The sequence below is a fragment of the Nicotiana tomentosiformis genome, chromosome 2, assembly GCF_000390325.3.
Source record: "Nicotiana tomentosiformis chromosome 2, ASM39032v3, whole genome shotgun sequence".
Taxonomy (NCBI): Eukaryota; Viridiplantae; Streptophyta; class Magnoliopsida; order Solanales; family Solanaceae; genus Nicotiana; species Nicotiana tomentosiformis.
The window spans coordinates 80,072,465-80,087,117 of record NC_090813.1 but is presented as its reverse complement, the minus strand read 5'-3'; the positions used below and the strand labels follow the sequence as shown (position 1 = coordinate 80,087,117).

The 14,653-nt window shown below is 40.4% G+C and overlaps 1 protein-coding gene across 1 annotated transcript; it reads right to left on the bottom strand.

Annotated features, from left to right (window-relative positions):
• Nucleotides 1-2,138: 2,138 nt before the first annotated feature.
• On the bottom strand, nt 2,139-2,744 carry LOC104119453 (uncharacterized). The gene has a single exon (XM_009630969.2). The coding sequence runs from the start codon at nt 2,742-2,744 to the stop codon at nt 2,139-2,141; it is 606 nt and encodes a 201-aa protein (XP_009629264.2).
• Nucleotides 2,745-14,653: the final 11,909 nt, after the last annotated feature.

Here is a 14,653-nt window from a genome sequence, read left to right as displayed (position 1 = left end):
AACTTTATTTGGCACATTCCATACATATTTGGCCACTGCTGCTTCATTCCAAATAATGCCTTTTGTGATCCCTAACCCGCCATCCTTCTTTGGTCGATAGACTAGGTCCCATGCAATCAGAGGAGGCTTGTTTATGTTTACCTGTCTGGTCCATAGGAAATTTCTACATATGGCCATCATCTATTTCATCACGTTTTTGGGCAAAATAAACATTGATGCCCAGAATGTTTGTACATGTAACAATACTGAATTTACCAGTTGAACTCTTCCAGCATACGACAGGTTCTTTGAGCCCAATGTTTTCACTCTACATGCCATCTTATCCACCAGTACTTCATATTTAATTGCTGAAATTTTCTTTGATGAGATTGGAACCCATAAATATCTGAAGGGTAGTTTTCCTTTCTCATACCCTATGGTCTGTCATATGGCTTCCACTTCTGTATTTTCCATGTTAGCTGTGTATATATTGGACTTCCCATCATTCACAGCTAGACCTGAAGCATTGGAGAAAGTCTTGAGCCCACGCAACAACAACAACGCTGATCTAAATTCCCCCCTACTGAATATAAGCATATCATCTGTGAAGTAGAAGTTGTTCAGTTACATGCTTTTACACTTTGTATGGAACTTGAATTCCTCCTAGCTAGCCACCCATTTCATGATTCTTGTGAAATACTCTATACAAATAACAAATAGCAGGGGTGATATTTGGTTGCCTTGTCTTAGTCCCTTTTTCCCTTTGAAATTGCCATGTATCCCTCCATTAAAAGCTATGGAGTATTGGGTAGTGGAAATACATTCCATTATCCATTTTGTAAACTTGCAAGGGAAATTCAGTCCATGCAGCATCTCTAGCACAAAATCCCATTCAACAGAATCATAGGCTTTTTAAGATCAATCTTTATGAGGAAGATTTTTGTGGTGTTTTTCCTGTTATACAGCCTTACTAAATCTTGAAAGATAAGTATGTTGTGTGCAATAGGCCTCCCTTCTACAAATGCACTCTGATTCTCTGATATTATGTCTGGCAGAACTTCTTTCAGTCTATTACAGAGCATTTTTGAGATCACGTTGTATATAGTGTTGCAGCATGATATTAGTCTATAGTCCCCTACATAATCTGCATGGGTACTCTTTAGGATCAGAGAAATCACTGTTACATTTAACACCTTTTAGCATTTTCCCTGTCCTGAAGAATTCTAAGACTCCATCTTCCAGATCTTTGCCCACTATCCCCCAAGCATCCTTGAAGAATTGGCTTCCATAATCATCAGGCCTAGGTGACTTATCTCCATTAATTACCCACATTGCTTTTTTGATCTCCTTCTTTGTAAACTCTGCTCCAGCTTCTCCCTTTGAGCATTGTTTAGCCTTGGTCCCATGTTAATGAACTCACTACTGGCTGGTGTTCTATCCTGAGATTTAGTCCCAAGTAGATCACTATAGTATTCTATAAATGCCTTGTTGATATCTTTTGTACCTCTTCTTTGCTGACCCTCCTTATCTTTCACAGAGAAAATTCGATTGGCATTCCTTCTTGCTCTTATTGCATTGTGGAAGAACTTTGTATTTAAGTCCCCATCGTTCAGCCACTGCACCTTGCTCTTCTGCCTCATGAACTTGTCCCTTGCTAATTTCCACTCTTGATACTCCTTTGCTAGCATGATCTATTCCTCTATCAGTGCGATATTCCTTGTATCCTTCTGCAACTTTGTTTGGCACTTACATAGTTTATCCCATGCCCTATCTGTTTGCCTTTCTACATCACTAAATTTTTCTCTGTTTAGTTCCTTTAGGACTCTTTTCAGTCTGTTTAATTTACCAACTAGTTGGTACATCTTCCTTCCTGGTATACATAGTTGCCAGCTTTCCTTAATCCTCTTTTGGAATATACCTCTCCTACTGCTGTTTTGAACATCTTGTCTGGTAATCTCTAGGCTCTTCCCTGCTTCTGCTATGTTTAAACTGACAAATGAATTGCTTGTTGTTCTACTTTTCTGTGGGCTTGGTAATTGCTTGCCATTCCATTCCTTCCTTTTTCCTTGCTCTGTATTTTGCTCTGCTTTTATTCCTTGCACCTGTGTTATCTAATTTCCTGGTCCTGCCTCATTGCTTATCTTCTCTCATGTTCCTGCTTATTGGTTAGTCCCCACATTAATGGGTCGTTGTTGTTGTCTCTCTTGTTTCTCTTCTCTATTGCCTTGGCCCATTTTTGCTATTTCTTCTCTTTGTTGCTTCCTACAGTTCATTATGTCATGGCCAAAGTTCTTGCATTTGGCGCATAACACAGGCTTCCATTCATACTCTACGTTTTGCTCAACAATCCTTCCATACTCATTTTCAAACATCACACTAGTTGGATACTCTTGATTCAAGGGAATTTCCACTAACACTCTTGCATATGTCATTTTGTCCCTGTTATTCATTGCTTTGTCTGCCTTTAGAGGAGTCCCAATCAGGCTTGTAATCTTAGTCAGGGCATTCTTCCCCCAGTATTTGACATCCAGTCCTACTAGCCTTATCCATATTGGTACCCTGTCTACCTTATCTTTTGTAACATCACAATCTGCTTTCCATAGCTTTACTACAATAAGTTTTCTATCAAACATTTGCACTCCCTCTTCTACAACATTTTCTCTGTCATCCACATTTGTGAACCTTATTAGGAACACTCCACGATTCACTTGGGCTATTTTGTCGATTCTCTTCCCTTTCCAAATTCTATTGAAATAGCCTTCCATTATAATTTGTGGCAGATTAGATCCCAACACATAACATATTATAGCAGTTGACCTGTCACGCCCCGAACCTGGGGGCGAGACCGGCACCCGGTGCCTCACCTATCCTTGCGTACCAACTTGCGACTAAGGGACTCTGAAAATATAATGTCATACTTTGGCCATGGGCCACATTACAAGACAATTGCGAATGCTGACTAAACATTAATATAAAGCTAGGCCAACAAGGCCGTCATAACTACTACGGCTCGCAAACCAACAAAATATACATAAAAGGCTTACAAGCCCAACATACTGCACTAACTGACAGGATATGTCTACAAGCCTCTGCTGATGGATATATTGTGATCGGAACAGGGCCTCGACCTACTCATAACATATATACATATATACACAAGATGTACATAAAGCTCTAGACCTGGCAACTCCGAAGGGCATGGAGCTTACCGATCAAGCTGAACTCGGGAAATACCTAATGGGGAGGCCTACCCGTCTGTCTGTCTGAACCTGCATGCATGAAATGCAGCGCCTCCAGAAAAGGGATGTCAGTACGAAATAATGTATCGAGTATGTAAGGCAATATACTGAAAGTTGAAACTGAACTGATAATATAATAACTGAAAGTAACTGGAAGTCAAAGATAATCTGAAGATATGCTTACCTGCTGATACTGATTCAACTCTCTCAATATAGTAAGTAAAATAGTTTTCCGGCCCTATAAGGCTCGGTATATATATATATATAACTGCTCTGCCGTAGTAGGCTCGCCCATAGGCGCTCGGCCTTACTAGGCTCTGTATCTCGGCCAACTGGGCTCGTTCATAGGCGCTCGACCACGGTAGGCTCGGTATATAACTTACCATCTGATCAGAGGTTATTACATCGTTTGTCCGGCGGAATTTTTGATGTTATTTCTTACTTGTAATTATCCTTACTTACTTACCTTCATGCCATTGGGCTCGTAAGGTTGCTTCTGAGCTGATATTTTGATTGTCTTCCCAGTGGCACTCTCTTTTATCTATGTAACCCTCATACGGTACCTTTACTACCCAACTTCTATCTTAATATTTCTCAAGGTTATGATGTCATATCTGCGAGACTGAATGCCTCATGTTGGAGTTTACTATCTTTATCTTGCATGATCTGTAGTATTTGAATAAGTGCAATTTCATCCTTGTCTTATTTTTGTCGCATTCTTTCTTTACCATTCCATAGTTACTAGAACCACTTAATTCTGACTTAATATCATGTCACTCTATATTCCCCCCTTTAGGGGAGTACTAAGAGTTGGAGCTACGCCAATATGTCTATAGATGTTTTACCTCTTCATTTTTGGCGTCCTTTCCCATCATCGATGACCCTTACTCTCCCTACGGTAATCCTTCTGTACTAAGGATAACGAAATTCCTTACTCGCGAGGGTGACAATTACTATAACTCGCACATACAGTCTCTTAAGCTTAACTTTTCTCACATTGCTTACTTTAGGGAACCGTCTTCCTGAATGACCATTCTCTGAATTTCTCATGAATTTTCTTCCGTTGTCCATTCTATTACTACTGGAACGAAATCTGAAATTCTCATGATGTCGACCATTATCAAATCACTAAATCCCTAATTCATGTTTAGTTTATCTTATTCACCAGCGCATACTGATTTCTATTATTCTAGGGTTTAACTCTCCCTTCTGGTAGTCGCGTTGAAGTCACGAACTTATTCCTCAAAATGAGGATATGACTTTATGGCCTATACTTTTTTGTTGTCTCAAGGCTTGTCACCTTCCTTATTTTCTTTCACTTGACTGTAGACTCTGTAATACTGTCATTTTTTTACCTAACGTTGCCATTCATGTATCATATCTTACTCATAATGCTTCATTGACTCTCTTCTTATCCGCTAACATTTATGTCTATCACATTATTCTGAAAACTTCAATAAGACATTCTTTTGCTTTTAGCTCCCCTTGCTTCATTCATCGGCACTTCGGGTTGCTTAACGTCCTCGCTCTACTAGGGACGAGAGTCACACTAAGGTAATATTTATCCCTTCTAGGCTTTCAGTGCCTATCTTCTGATTTTTTTTTATCATGCTAGTATTCACATATAATTATAATATTCTAGAGTGCATTATCTGGGTGTCTCACAAAAAGATCTATTAGCACATTTGTAATATCCTTCAGAAAAGTCAACTAACGTAAATAATTCATCCACCATTTTGGGTCACTCTAACCCCAACCGGATCCTGATATCCCGTCCTTCTCTTGAACCATATTTGTTAGTTCCCCTAGGGCATAACTAAGATTGATGTAGCCAATTGTGCATACCTCTGCTACTGTTGAATGTAACTCAAAAAGTTTATATTCCTCTGCCTGAATTGTAAATATTGTTAACCTTCATTAACTGGGTGCCTCGCACCTTTCTTCATCTTGCTTCTTTTACTTGTTGAAACTTTTATTTATCTTCTGAATCCCTCATTGTCTTTCACCATAAAGGTGGATAGGTATTCTTGCCTCAAGGCTCCTTATCAAGAGGCTTATACGTCTTAGTACACACATGATCTACTGAAGACCTTACATTTACTTATCATAAGCCTCATGAAAAATCGAGTCCCTTTAACTCAACTCTTCCATAGACACATTCAATCTCTTACAAAATATCTTTCTGGATGTAGGTATCGTCTTATTACGAATAAAATAGAAGTTAGGAATTTGAATTCTTACAACTGAGCTCTACCACACGATCTAGAGTAAAAAGAAAGAGTGACAATCCTAAATGCCTTGTAGCCTCCTGCTTATATGTGTAGTGCACAACACACCCATAAACAAGACTCTACTAGACACGGCTTGTAGACTTCCTAGGACAGAACTGCTCTGATACCACTTCTGTCACGCCCCGAACCTGGGGGTGAGACCGGCACCCGGTGCCTCACCTATCCTTGCGTACCAATGTGTGACTAAGGGAATCTGAACATATAATGTCATACTTTGGCCATGGGCCACATTGCAAGACAATTGTGAATGCTGACTAAACATTAATATAAAGGTAGGCCAACAAGGCCGTCATAACTACTACGGCTCGCAAACCAACAAAATATACATAAAAGGCTTATCAGCCCAATATACTGCACTAACTTATAGGATATGTCTACAAGCCTCTACTGATGGATATACTGTGATCGGAACAGGGCCTCGACCTACTCATAACATATATACATATATACACAAGATGTACATAAAGCTCTAGATCTGGAAACTCCGAAGGGCATGGAGCTTACCGATCAAGTTGAACTCGGGCAATACCTAATGGGGAGGTCTACCCGTCTGTTTGTCTGAACCTGCACGCATGAAATGCAACGCCTCCAGAAAAGGGACGTCAGTACGAAATAATGCATCGAGTATGTAAGGCAATATACTGAAAGTTGAAACTGAACTGATAATATAATAACTGAAAGTAACTGGAAGTCAAAGATAATCTGAAGATATACTTACTTGATGATACTGATTCAACTCTCTCAATATAGTAAGTATAATAGTTGTCCGGCCCTATAAGGCTCGGTATATATATATAACTACTCTGTCGTAGTAGGCTCGCTCATAGGCGCTCGGCCATACTAGGCTCTGTATCTCGGCCAACTGGGCTCGCTCATAGGTGCTCGGTCACAGTAGGCTCTATATATAACTTACCATCTGATCAGAGGTTGCCCAATAGGGGCATGCCTATCGATTATAGCTCGATGGTAATAAAAATACTGTAATACTGTATATATAGGCTCTCTGCTCTCTTGACTTGAAGAAGACAATACTCAATTAAATATGAAGTCTCGATAAGGAGAATACTGTAATTTATGAGACTAGGATGATGTATATAAATTCGGGAGTATGAACTTCTCTTTATGCCTCGTTATCAAACACATGTAATTATGAGATCATGCCAAAATGAAGGAAGGGCTTAGACTTAACATACCTGGAGTAGGAAAAAATCCGTATGATATTCTTGGAAAAGGTTGCACCGTACTCCTTTAGAATCACAAAATCTGACGTTACTAAAGTGCTAAGAAATCTCGTTGGATTTGTTTTGTGTTTCAAGAAGTCTTGTTGATATGTTGTTGGGTTGAAGCTACGTCCATTTTGAAATTACTTACTATATATAAGTGAGAGTTGGAATGGACGAACACATAGGAACACTTGTACTGCACTGTTCTGTAGCACTGTGTACTGTTTTCCTCTTGATAAAACACGCGTACTGTATTTTACCATCAAAAAATGTATATTGAACCCATTTCCCCCTCTTACTGGCGAGTTTCTAAGGTGTTGTGCATGGATTTCAGTAGTTGTAAATCATATTCTTTGTAGTCTTTTGCCTATATTTTATTCCTCCTGTTGCGATACAACTTAGTGAGTAAGTAAAAGTTTGATTTTCTTTGTCGTGGAGATTACTGATTGAAGCTAACGTCCCTTTTGAAATGTTTGTAATAGGGAGAAGATTATAAGATTGCCTTTGATTATTTTAAGGCCAAAAAAAGCAAAATGTAAATTTTCTACGTAGGTGATTACACATAATAGTCACTTGTGTTAATCATCTTAGCTTGCTACCTTTCAATTTGACTTATGAGTCATTTATGTTGAGGGGTGGGCTGCCACATAGTCAAATTTTAATATAGTACCCAATAATTAACCAATTGCTTACATAATTAAAAATTATATCAACTTACTTAAAATACTACTCATTTTTAACATACCTTATACACCTTACTATCATGGTCATGTGGTACCTTGTATGGTACTAGTTCATAAATACCGGGTATTTTAACTCGGGCCGTATTTTATCCCAAAATGACTAACTTCGACGAAATTCATTTTCTTCAATTTACTTACCCTCTCACCTTCACGAATTTACTCATCACTTGTTTGCGATAGAATAATACTTATAATCCAAAAACAATCTCATTCCCAAACTTACATCGATTAACTTACGACGAAACTTTAACGTACGAAAACATGAGGTATAACATCATTCCCCTCTTTGGAACATTCGTCCTCGAATGTTGACTGATGCACTTATCATTTTCATAATCCATAGCTCTTACGAATATTTTAATATTCTCCTTTCCATTTAGGCAACTGTTCTTTGAATAAATTCACAGGCCAGGGCATTCTCCCCCTTTAAGCCTCTTTCTTACACCACGACTTATAGTCGGAATCTTTCTAATCTCGTAACTGTTGCTACCTTCTATCATGCAGCTTGTACGATTCTAATTTTGTATGTGCGCCTATGCAACATTTCTCTCGTCTTTCTTCCTTCTCTTAGCCAATCTCTAGGCCTCACTTTGTGAACATATACAAAATCCGAGTCAGAATCAAGCTCGAGTCAAGATCGAGAGCTCGAGTGAATATCGAGCTCATAGACAAGAGCCGTTGCAATCCCACTAGAGGAGAGAATCCTGGCAGGAATTATGGAAAAACTGATTTATCATGGGTCTCCCACTATGTATTTTTAATTATATCTAAAGTAAGATCCCTCCACTATAAAAGGGATGGTTATTATTTCTGTAAGCATTAAGTTTTTGCATACACGGTAACTGAGATATCATACACTCCTATATTGAAGAGTTATCCTTTTTTAGCTTCATTAATAGATTCATCTTGCTTAATCTATAAATCATCTTCTTCCCAACTTTGCTTATTTTTCATTCTCTATAGTCAACACTTGACTTTCTATTCATTCTTACGATTTGTGTCAAGTTATACCACATACCCTTAGAACTACATACAAATTTAACTCAATTCGTTTTTCGGGTAAATAGTTTGGCGCCCACTGTGGGGCTAAGTATAACAGTGTCTATTTGACATGAATCTATGAAATACTGGCCATTTCACACTTATTTTGAAGCATCTCTGATTTCATATTAGCAACAGCGAACTCCCGATCGATGGCCTTGCCTATCGACAACGAAGTTGGCCTTCAAGATGAGAACAATAACTTGGCGCTCGATGGCGAAAGGCCGCTCGTCAACACCGTTGGAACTCGAATCGAAGTACCATTGGACGTTAACTCACATGTGGCCATCGAGGCAGGCCAACGTTCTGAACCTGAAAATAACATTCATGGTGGTACTCGATCTGTAGCTCGAGATACCCAAAACGTTGAAGAAAACGGAGTCAGCCTGCGTATGATTTTCAAAATGTTGCAAGCTCAACAGGTAGCAATAGCTTAGTTGCAGAGTCAAACTCAGATACTGAGCGGGCCGGAGTCTAATCCTCCCCAGGAAGTCACTCACAAAACGGAATCAGCTGTGGTGAGGTCAAATGAGCAAGAATCGTGGACTAATCCCGAAATTGTTAAGATGTTCGAGGAACTGACAAAACAAATAGAATTAGGAGAAAAGAGGATTGAAGAAAACAATAAAAAGGTGGAAACATACAACTCCAGGGTTGATCAGATCCCGGGGGTACCCCCGATATTGAAAGGCTTAGATTCCAAAATATTCGTATAGAAGCCTCCCCCCCGACCCCCTAAACCAATCCCAAAGAAGTTTCGCATGCCCGAAATTCCTATGTATAATGGAATGACCGACCCCAACAAACATGTCACCTCTTATACATGTGCCATTAAAGGAAATGATATAGAAGATGATAAGATCGAATCTGTATTATTGAAAAAATTCGGTGAAACCCTGTCGAAGGGAAAAATGATATGGTATCATAATTTACCATCTAACTATATTGATTTTTTTGCTATGCTCATAGATTGTTTCGTAAAAGCACATGTCGGGGACATAAAATTCGAGACCCTGAAGTCGTACCTATTCAAGGTAAGACAAAAGGATAACGAGATACTAAGAGAATTTGTATCTCGTTTCCAAATGGAACGGATGGATCTACCACCAGTCATAGACGATTGGGCTGTTCAAGCTTTCACTCAAGGTCTGAACGAACGAAACTCGATGGCTTCACAGCGGCTGAAGCATAACCTAATCGAATACCCAGCTATTACTTGGGCTAATGTACATAATCGGTATTAATCTAAAATGACGACCAGTTGGGTTTCGGGTCCGATTTTAAAAAGGATACCGATCGAGAACCAAGGTCAAGCAAGGATCGATACCGGCCGTACAACGGAGATCGTCGGGATAGCGAACATCCACGTAACCCCGTACGAGGAGAAAAGAGAAATGATCGAAACCAAGGCTCTCGGGGACTGATGAATAGAAATGGGTTCGATAGGCATATCAGACCTAAGGAAGCACCACGGCAATTGGAGTATAACTTCAGCATCGATGCATCCGCCATTGTGTCGGCTATCAGACGCATCAAGGACACTAAATGGCCTTGATCCATGCAGAATAATCCTTCCCAGAGGAACCCCAATCAGATGTGTGAATATCATGGCACCCAAGGGCACAGAGCGGAAGATTGCAGGCAACTAAGAGAGGAGGTAGCCCGGTTATTCAATAAAGGGAACCTTCAAGAATTTTTAAGCGACAAAGCCAAAAACCATTTCAAAAACAGGGATTTTGGTAAACAAAACGAGCAGGAAGAACCACATCACGTCATCCACATGATCATCGGTGGCGTCGATACCCCTCAGGGGCCGGTACTTAAACACACTAAGACATCAATTATGAGAGATGCACCCATAGGAACCTTGTCCTTTAATGATGAAGATGTAGAAGGAGTCATGCAACCTCACAACGACGCACTGGTAATATTCCTACTTATGAATAAAACTAAAGTTAAGTGTGTGTTAATTGATTCAGGTAGCTCGACCAACATTATTAGATCAAAGGATGTAGAACAGCTCGGTCTACAGGACCAGGTCGTACCCGCAACCCTAGTTCTAAACGGATTCAATATGGCATGTGAAACTACCAAAGGCGAGATAATTCTGCCAATAAACGTGGCCGAGACTATCCAGGATACGAAGTTCCACGCAATAAAAGGCGATATGAGATACAACGTCCTTTTTGGAAAGCCGTGGATCCACAATATGAGAGTTGTACCTTCGACCTTCCACTAGGTTCTTACATTCTTAACATCGGAGGGAATCAAAACAGTGTTTGGGGAACAACCGGCAGCAAGGGAAATGTTTGCCGTCAAAGAAGCAATTCCGATATCCCCGCCTTCATCGACAAGGGGGTCAGGCTCGAAGGGGGAACATGATGCCAAATAGAAATCACAGACGTCAGCTTCGAATCAACTAGAAGATCAGAAGATCGACGAAGATGATGAGCAAGGGATTCCAAGATCCTTCGTGGTCCCCAATGACTCCGACGCGACCCAATCAATGATCGAAGAACTGGAGCAAGTCATACTAATTGAATATCTGCCTGAACGAAAGGTATAGATTGTTTTGCTTGGTCCCATTTAGACATAACATGGATCTCACCGGATATAACGACGCATCGGCTAAGCCTGGACCATAGGTTCAAACCGGTGAAGCAAAAGAGAAGACCCCAGTCCGAGGTAAAACACACATTCATAAAGAACGAGGTAACTAAACTTCTCAAAATAGGGTCCATTCGGGAAGTGAAATATCCCGAATGGTTAGCCAATGTGGTTGTAGTCCCTAAAAAAAGGAACAAACTTAGAATGTGTGTAGATTACAAGGATTTAAACAAGGCATGCCCCAAAGATTCTTTTCCACTGCCTAACATCGATCACATGATCGATGCCATGGCCGGCCACGAGATCCTTACTTTTCTCGATGCCTATTCCGGGTACAATCAAATCCAAATGAACTCGGAGGACCGAGAAAAAACTTTGTTTATCACCAAGTATGGAACCTATTGTTATAATGTAATGCCTTTCGGACTAAAAAATGCAGGAACTACTTACCAACGCCTAGTAAATATAATGTTCGAGGAACAAATAGGTAAATCAATAGAAATTTATATTGATGACATGCTAGTTAAGTCCCTGCGCGCAGATGACCATTTGGCTTATTTGAAGGAAATATTTGAGATTTTAAAGAAATACAACATGAAGCTCAACCCCGAGAAATGTGCTTTCGGGGTCGGATCGGCAAGTTTCTTGGCTTCATGGTATCAAATCGAGGGATCGAGATCAACCCAGATAAAATCAAGGCTATCAAAGACATCACCGTCGTGGATAGTGTAAAAGCCGTACAAAGGCTAACGAGATGGATTGCTGCCTTAGGCCGATTTATTTCAAGGTCGTCGGATCGAAGTCACGGATTTTTCTCTTTGCTCAGAAAGAAGAACGATTTCACCTGGACCCCGGAATGCCAACAAGCATTAGAGGAATTGAAATGATACCTATCGAGCCCACCACTGCTGCACACTCCAAAGGCAGACGATAAACTTTGCTTGTACTTGGAGGTATCGAAAATCGCGGTAAGTGGCATCCTAGTTCGAGAAGAGCAAGGTACGCAATTCCCCGTTTATTATGTAAGTCGAACCTTAGGGAAAGCAGGATGTAGATATCGACACTTAGAGAAATTGGCACTAGCGCTGATAAGCGCCTCTAGAAAGTTAAGACCATACTTTCAATGTCACCCCATATGCGTATTAACAACTTACCCACTTCGTAATATTTTACACAAGCCCGAACTATCAGGCCGATTAGCCAAATGGGCCATCGAACTCAGTAGGTACGATATCGAATATCAAACCCGGAAAACCATCAAGTCTCAAATTTTAGCGAACTTCGTGGCCGATTTCACGCCGACCCTCGTACCCGAAGTGTAAAAAGAACTCTTGTTGAAATCGGGTACGTCATCGGGGGTATGTACCCTTTTCATAGACGTGGCTTCAAACCTAAAAGGGTCCGGGCTAGGCATCATTTTAAAGCTGCCTACGGGTAACACTATTAGGCAATCTATCAAAACTACTAGGTTGACTAACAACGAGGCCGATTATGAGGCCATGATTGCAAGTCTCGAGTTAGCTAAAAGCTTGGGAACAATGGTCGTTGAAGCCAAGTGTGACTCTTTACTGGTGGTAAATCAAGTAAACAAAACCTTCGAAGTTTGAGAGGATAGAATGCAAAGGTATTTGGACAAGTTATAGGTAACTTTGCACCGTTTCAAAGAATGAACATTACAGCATATACCTTGAGAACAGAACAGCGAGGTCGATGCACTTGCAAATTTGGGATCATCGGTCGAGGAAGATGAGATCAGCTCGGGGACTGTCGTTCAACTCTCGAGGTCCGTGATCGAGGAAGGTCATGTCGAGATAAATTCTACAAGCTTAACCTGGGATTGGAGGAATAAGTATATTGAATACTTAAAGAACGGAAAACTCCCGTCGGACCCTAAATATTTGAGGGCCCTACGAACCAAAGCTGCACGATTCACATTGACTGCAGACGGAACATTATACCGAAGGACATTCGATGGACCATTGGCAGTATGTTTAGGTCCAGGAGACAAAGACTACATCCTACGTGAGGTTCACAAGGGTACTTGTGGAAATTATTTCGGTGCCGATTCATTAGACCGAAAAATAATCAGAGCAGGATATTATTGGATTGATATGGACAAAGATGCAAAGGAGTTTGTTCGAAAATGTGATAATGTCAAAGGTTTGCACCGATGATCTATCAGCCCAGAGAGCAACTTCACTCAGACCTATCTCCATGGCCATTCATGAAATGGGGAATGGATATCGTCGGCCCTCTGCCATCGGCCCCAGTTAAAGCTACGTTCATTTTATTTATGACTGAATATTTCTCTAAATGGGTTGAAGCAAAGGCATTTGAGAAAGTGAGAGAGAAAGAGGTTATAGACTTCATCTGGGATCATATCGTATGTCGATTTGGGATACCCGCCGAAATAGTGTGTGACAATGGGAAATAATTTATCGGCAACAAAGTGATGAAGTTCCTTGAAGACCACAAAATAAAATGGATATCATTGACACTGTATGACCATAGTGGGAACGGGCATGTCGAATCAACAAACAAGACTATCATTCAAAACCTAAAGAAAAGATTGGACGACGCTAAGGGAAAATGGAAAGAAATCCTGTCCGAAGTTCTTTGGGCATATCGAATAACATCAAGCAGTTGGAACGTGTCACACCTAAAATGATACTACTGCTAAGGTACGACCCTCCTATGTTCGTTTATATTTTGAAACTAACCCTTGCAGTAGTTTAATAAAAGAACAAGGATGGATCATTCAACACGAAGCCTTAGGTCTGAAAGTACGCGTTGCACTCTTTTTCCCTTGGACCGGTTTTATTCCAAATGGGTTTTTTGGCAAGGTTTTTAATGAGGCAACCATTGATCGTGCTAACTTAGAATGATTTAATAGTATCTGAGGCCTCTTTAAAATCAACCTCAAATATTGGTGGGGCATTACCCTCAAATATATCAAGTTCGATGCAAGAAAGTTACTTCATAATAACAGGGTTCCGATAGGAAAAATTGTAAGAGCCAAATGGTCAAAACAAACCATGCTCATATAGATTGTTCGATCCCTGGTATAAAAAATAAGCACATGTATAATAACATGAAAATAAACTTCTTTACCCATATCTCATGTCGTACTCTATTACATGATCTATTACGCAAACAGGCTCAAGGGCCGATGATTACCCCACAAATAGGGGACTGCCACTCGACCATTAAGCCTACGGGCTACATTACCTCAAGTTCGAATCACTCACTCGACTACTAAGCCTACGGACTACCTTATTTCGAGTTCGAGCAAACACTCACTCGACCATTAAGCCCACAGGCTACATTACCTCGAGTTTGAATCACTCACTCGACTTATAAGCATGAGGGCTACATCAGCTCGAGTTTGAACAATCACTCACTCGACCATTAAGCCTACGGGCTATATTACTTCGAGTTCGAATCACTCACTCGACCAATAAGCCTAAAGGTTACCTTATTTCAAGTTCGAGGAAACACTCATCGACCATTAAGCCTACGGGCTACCTTAT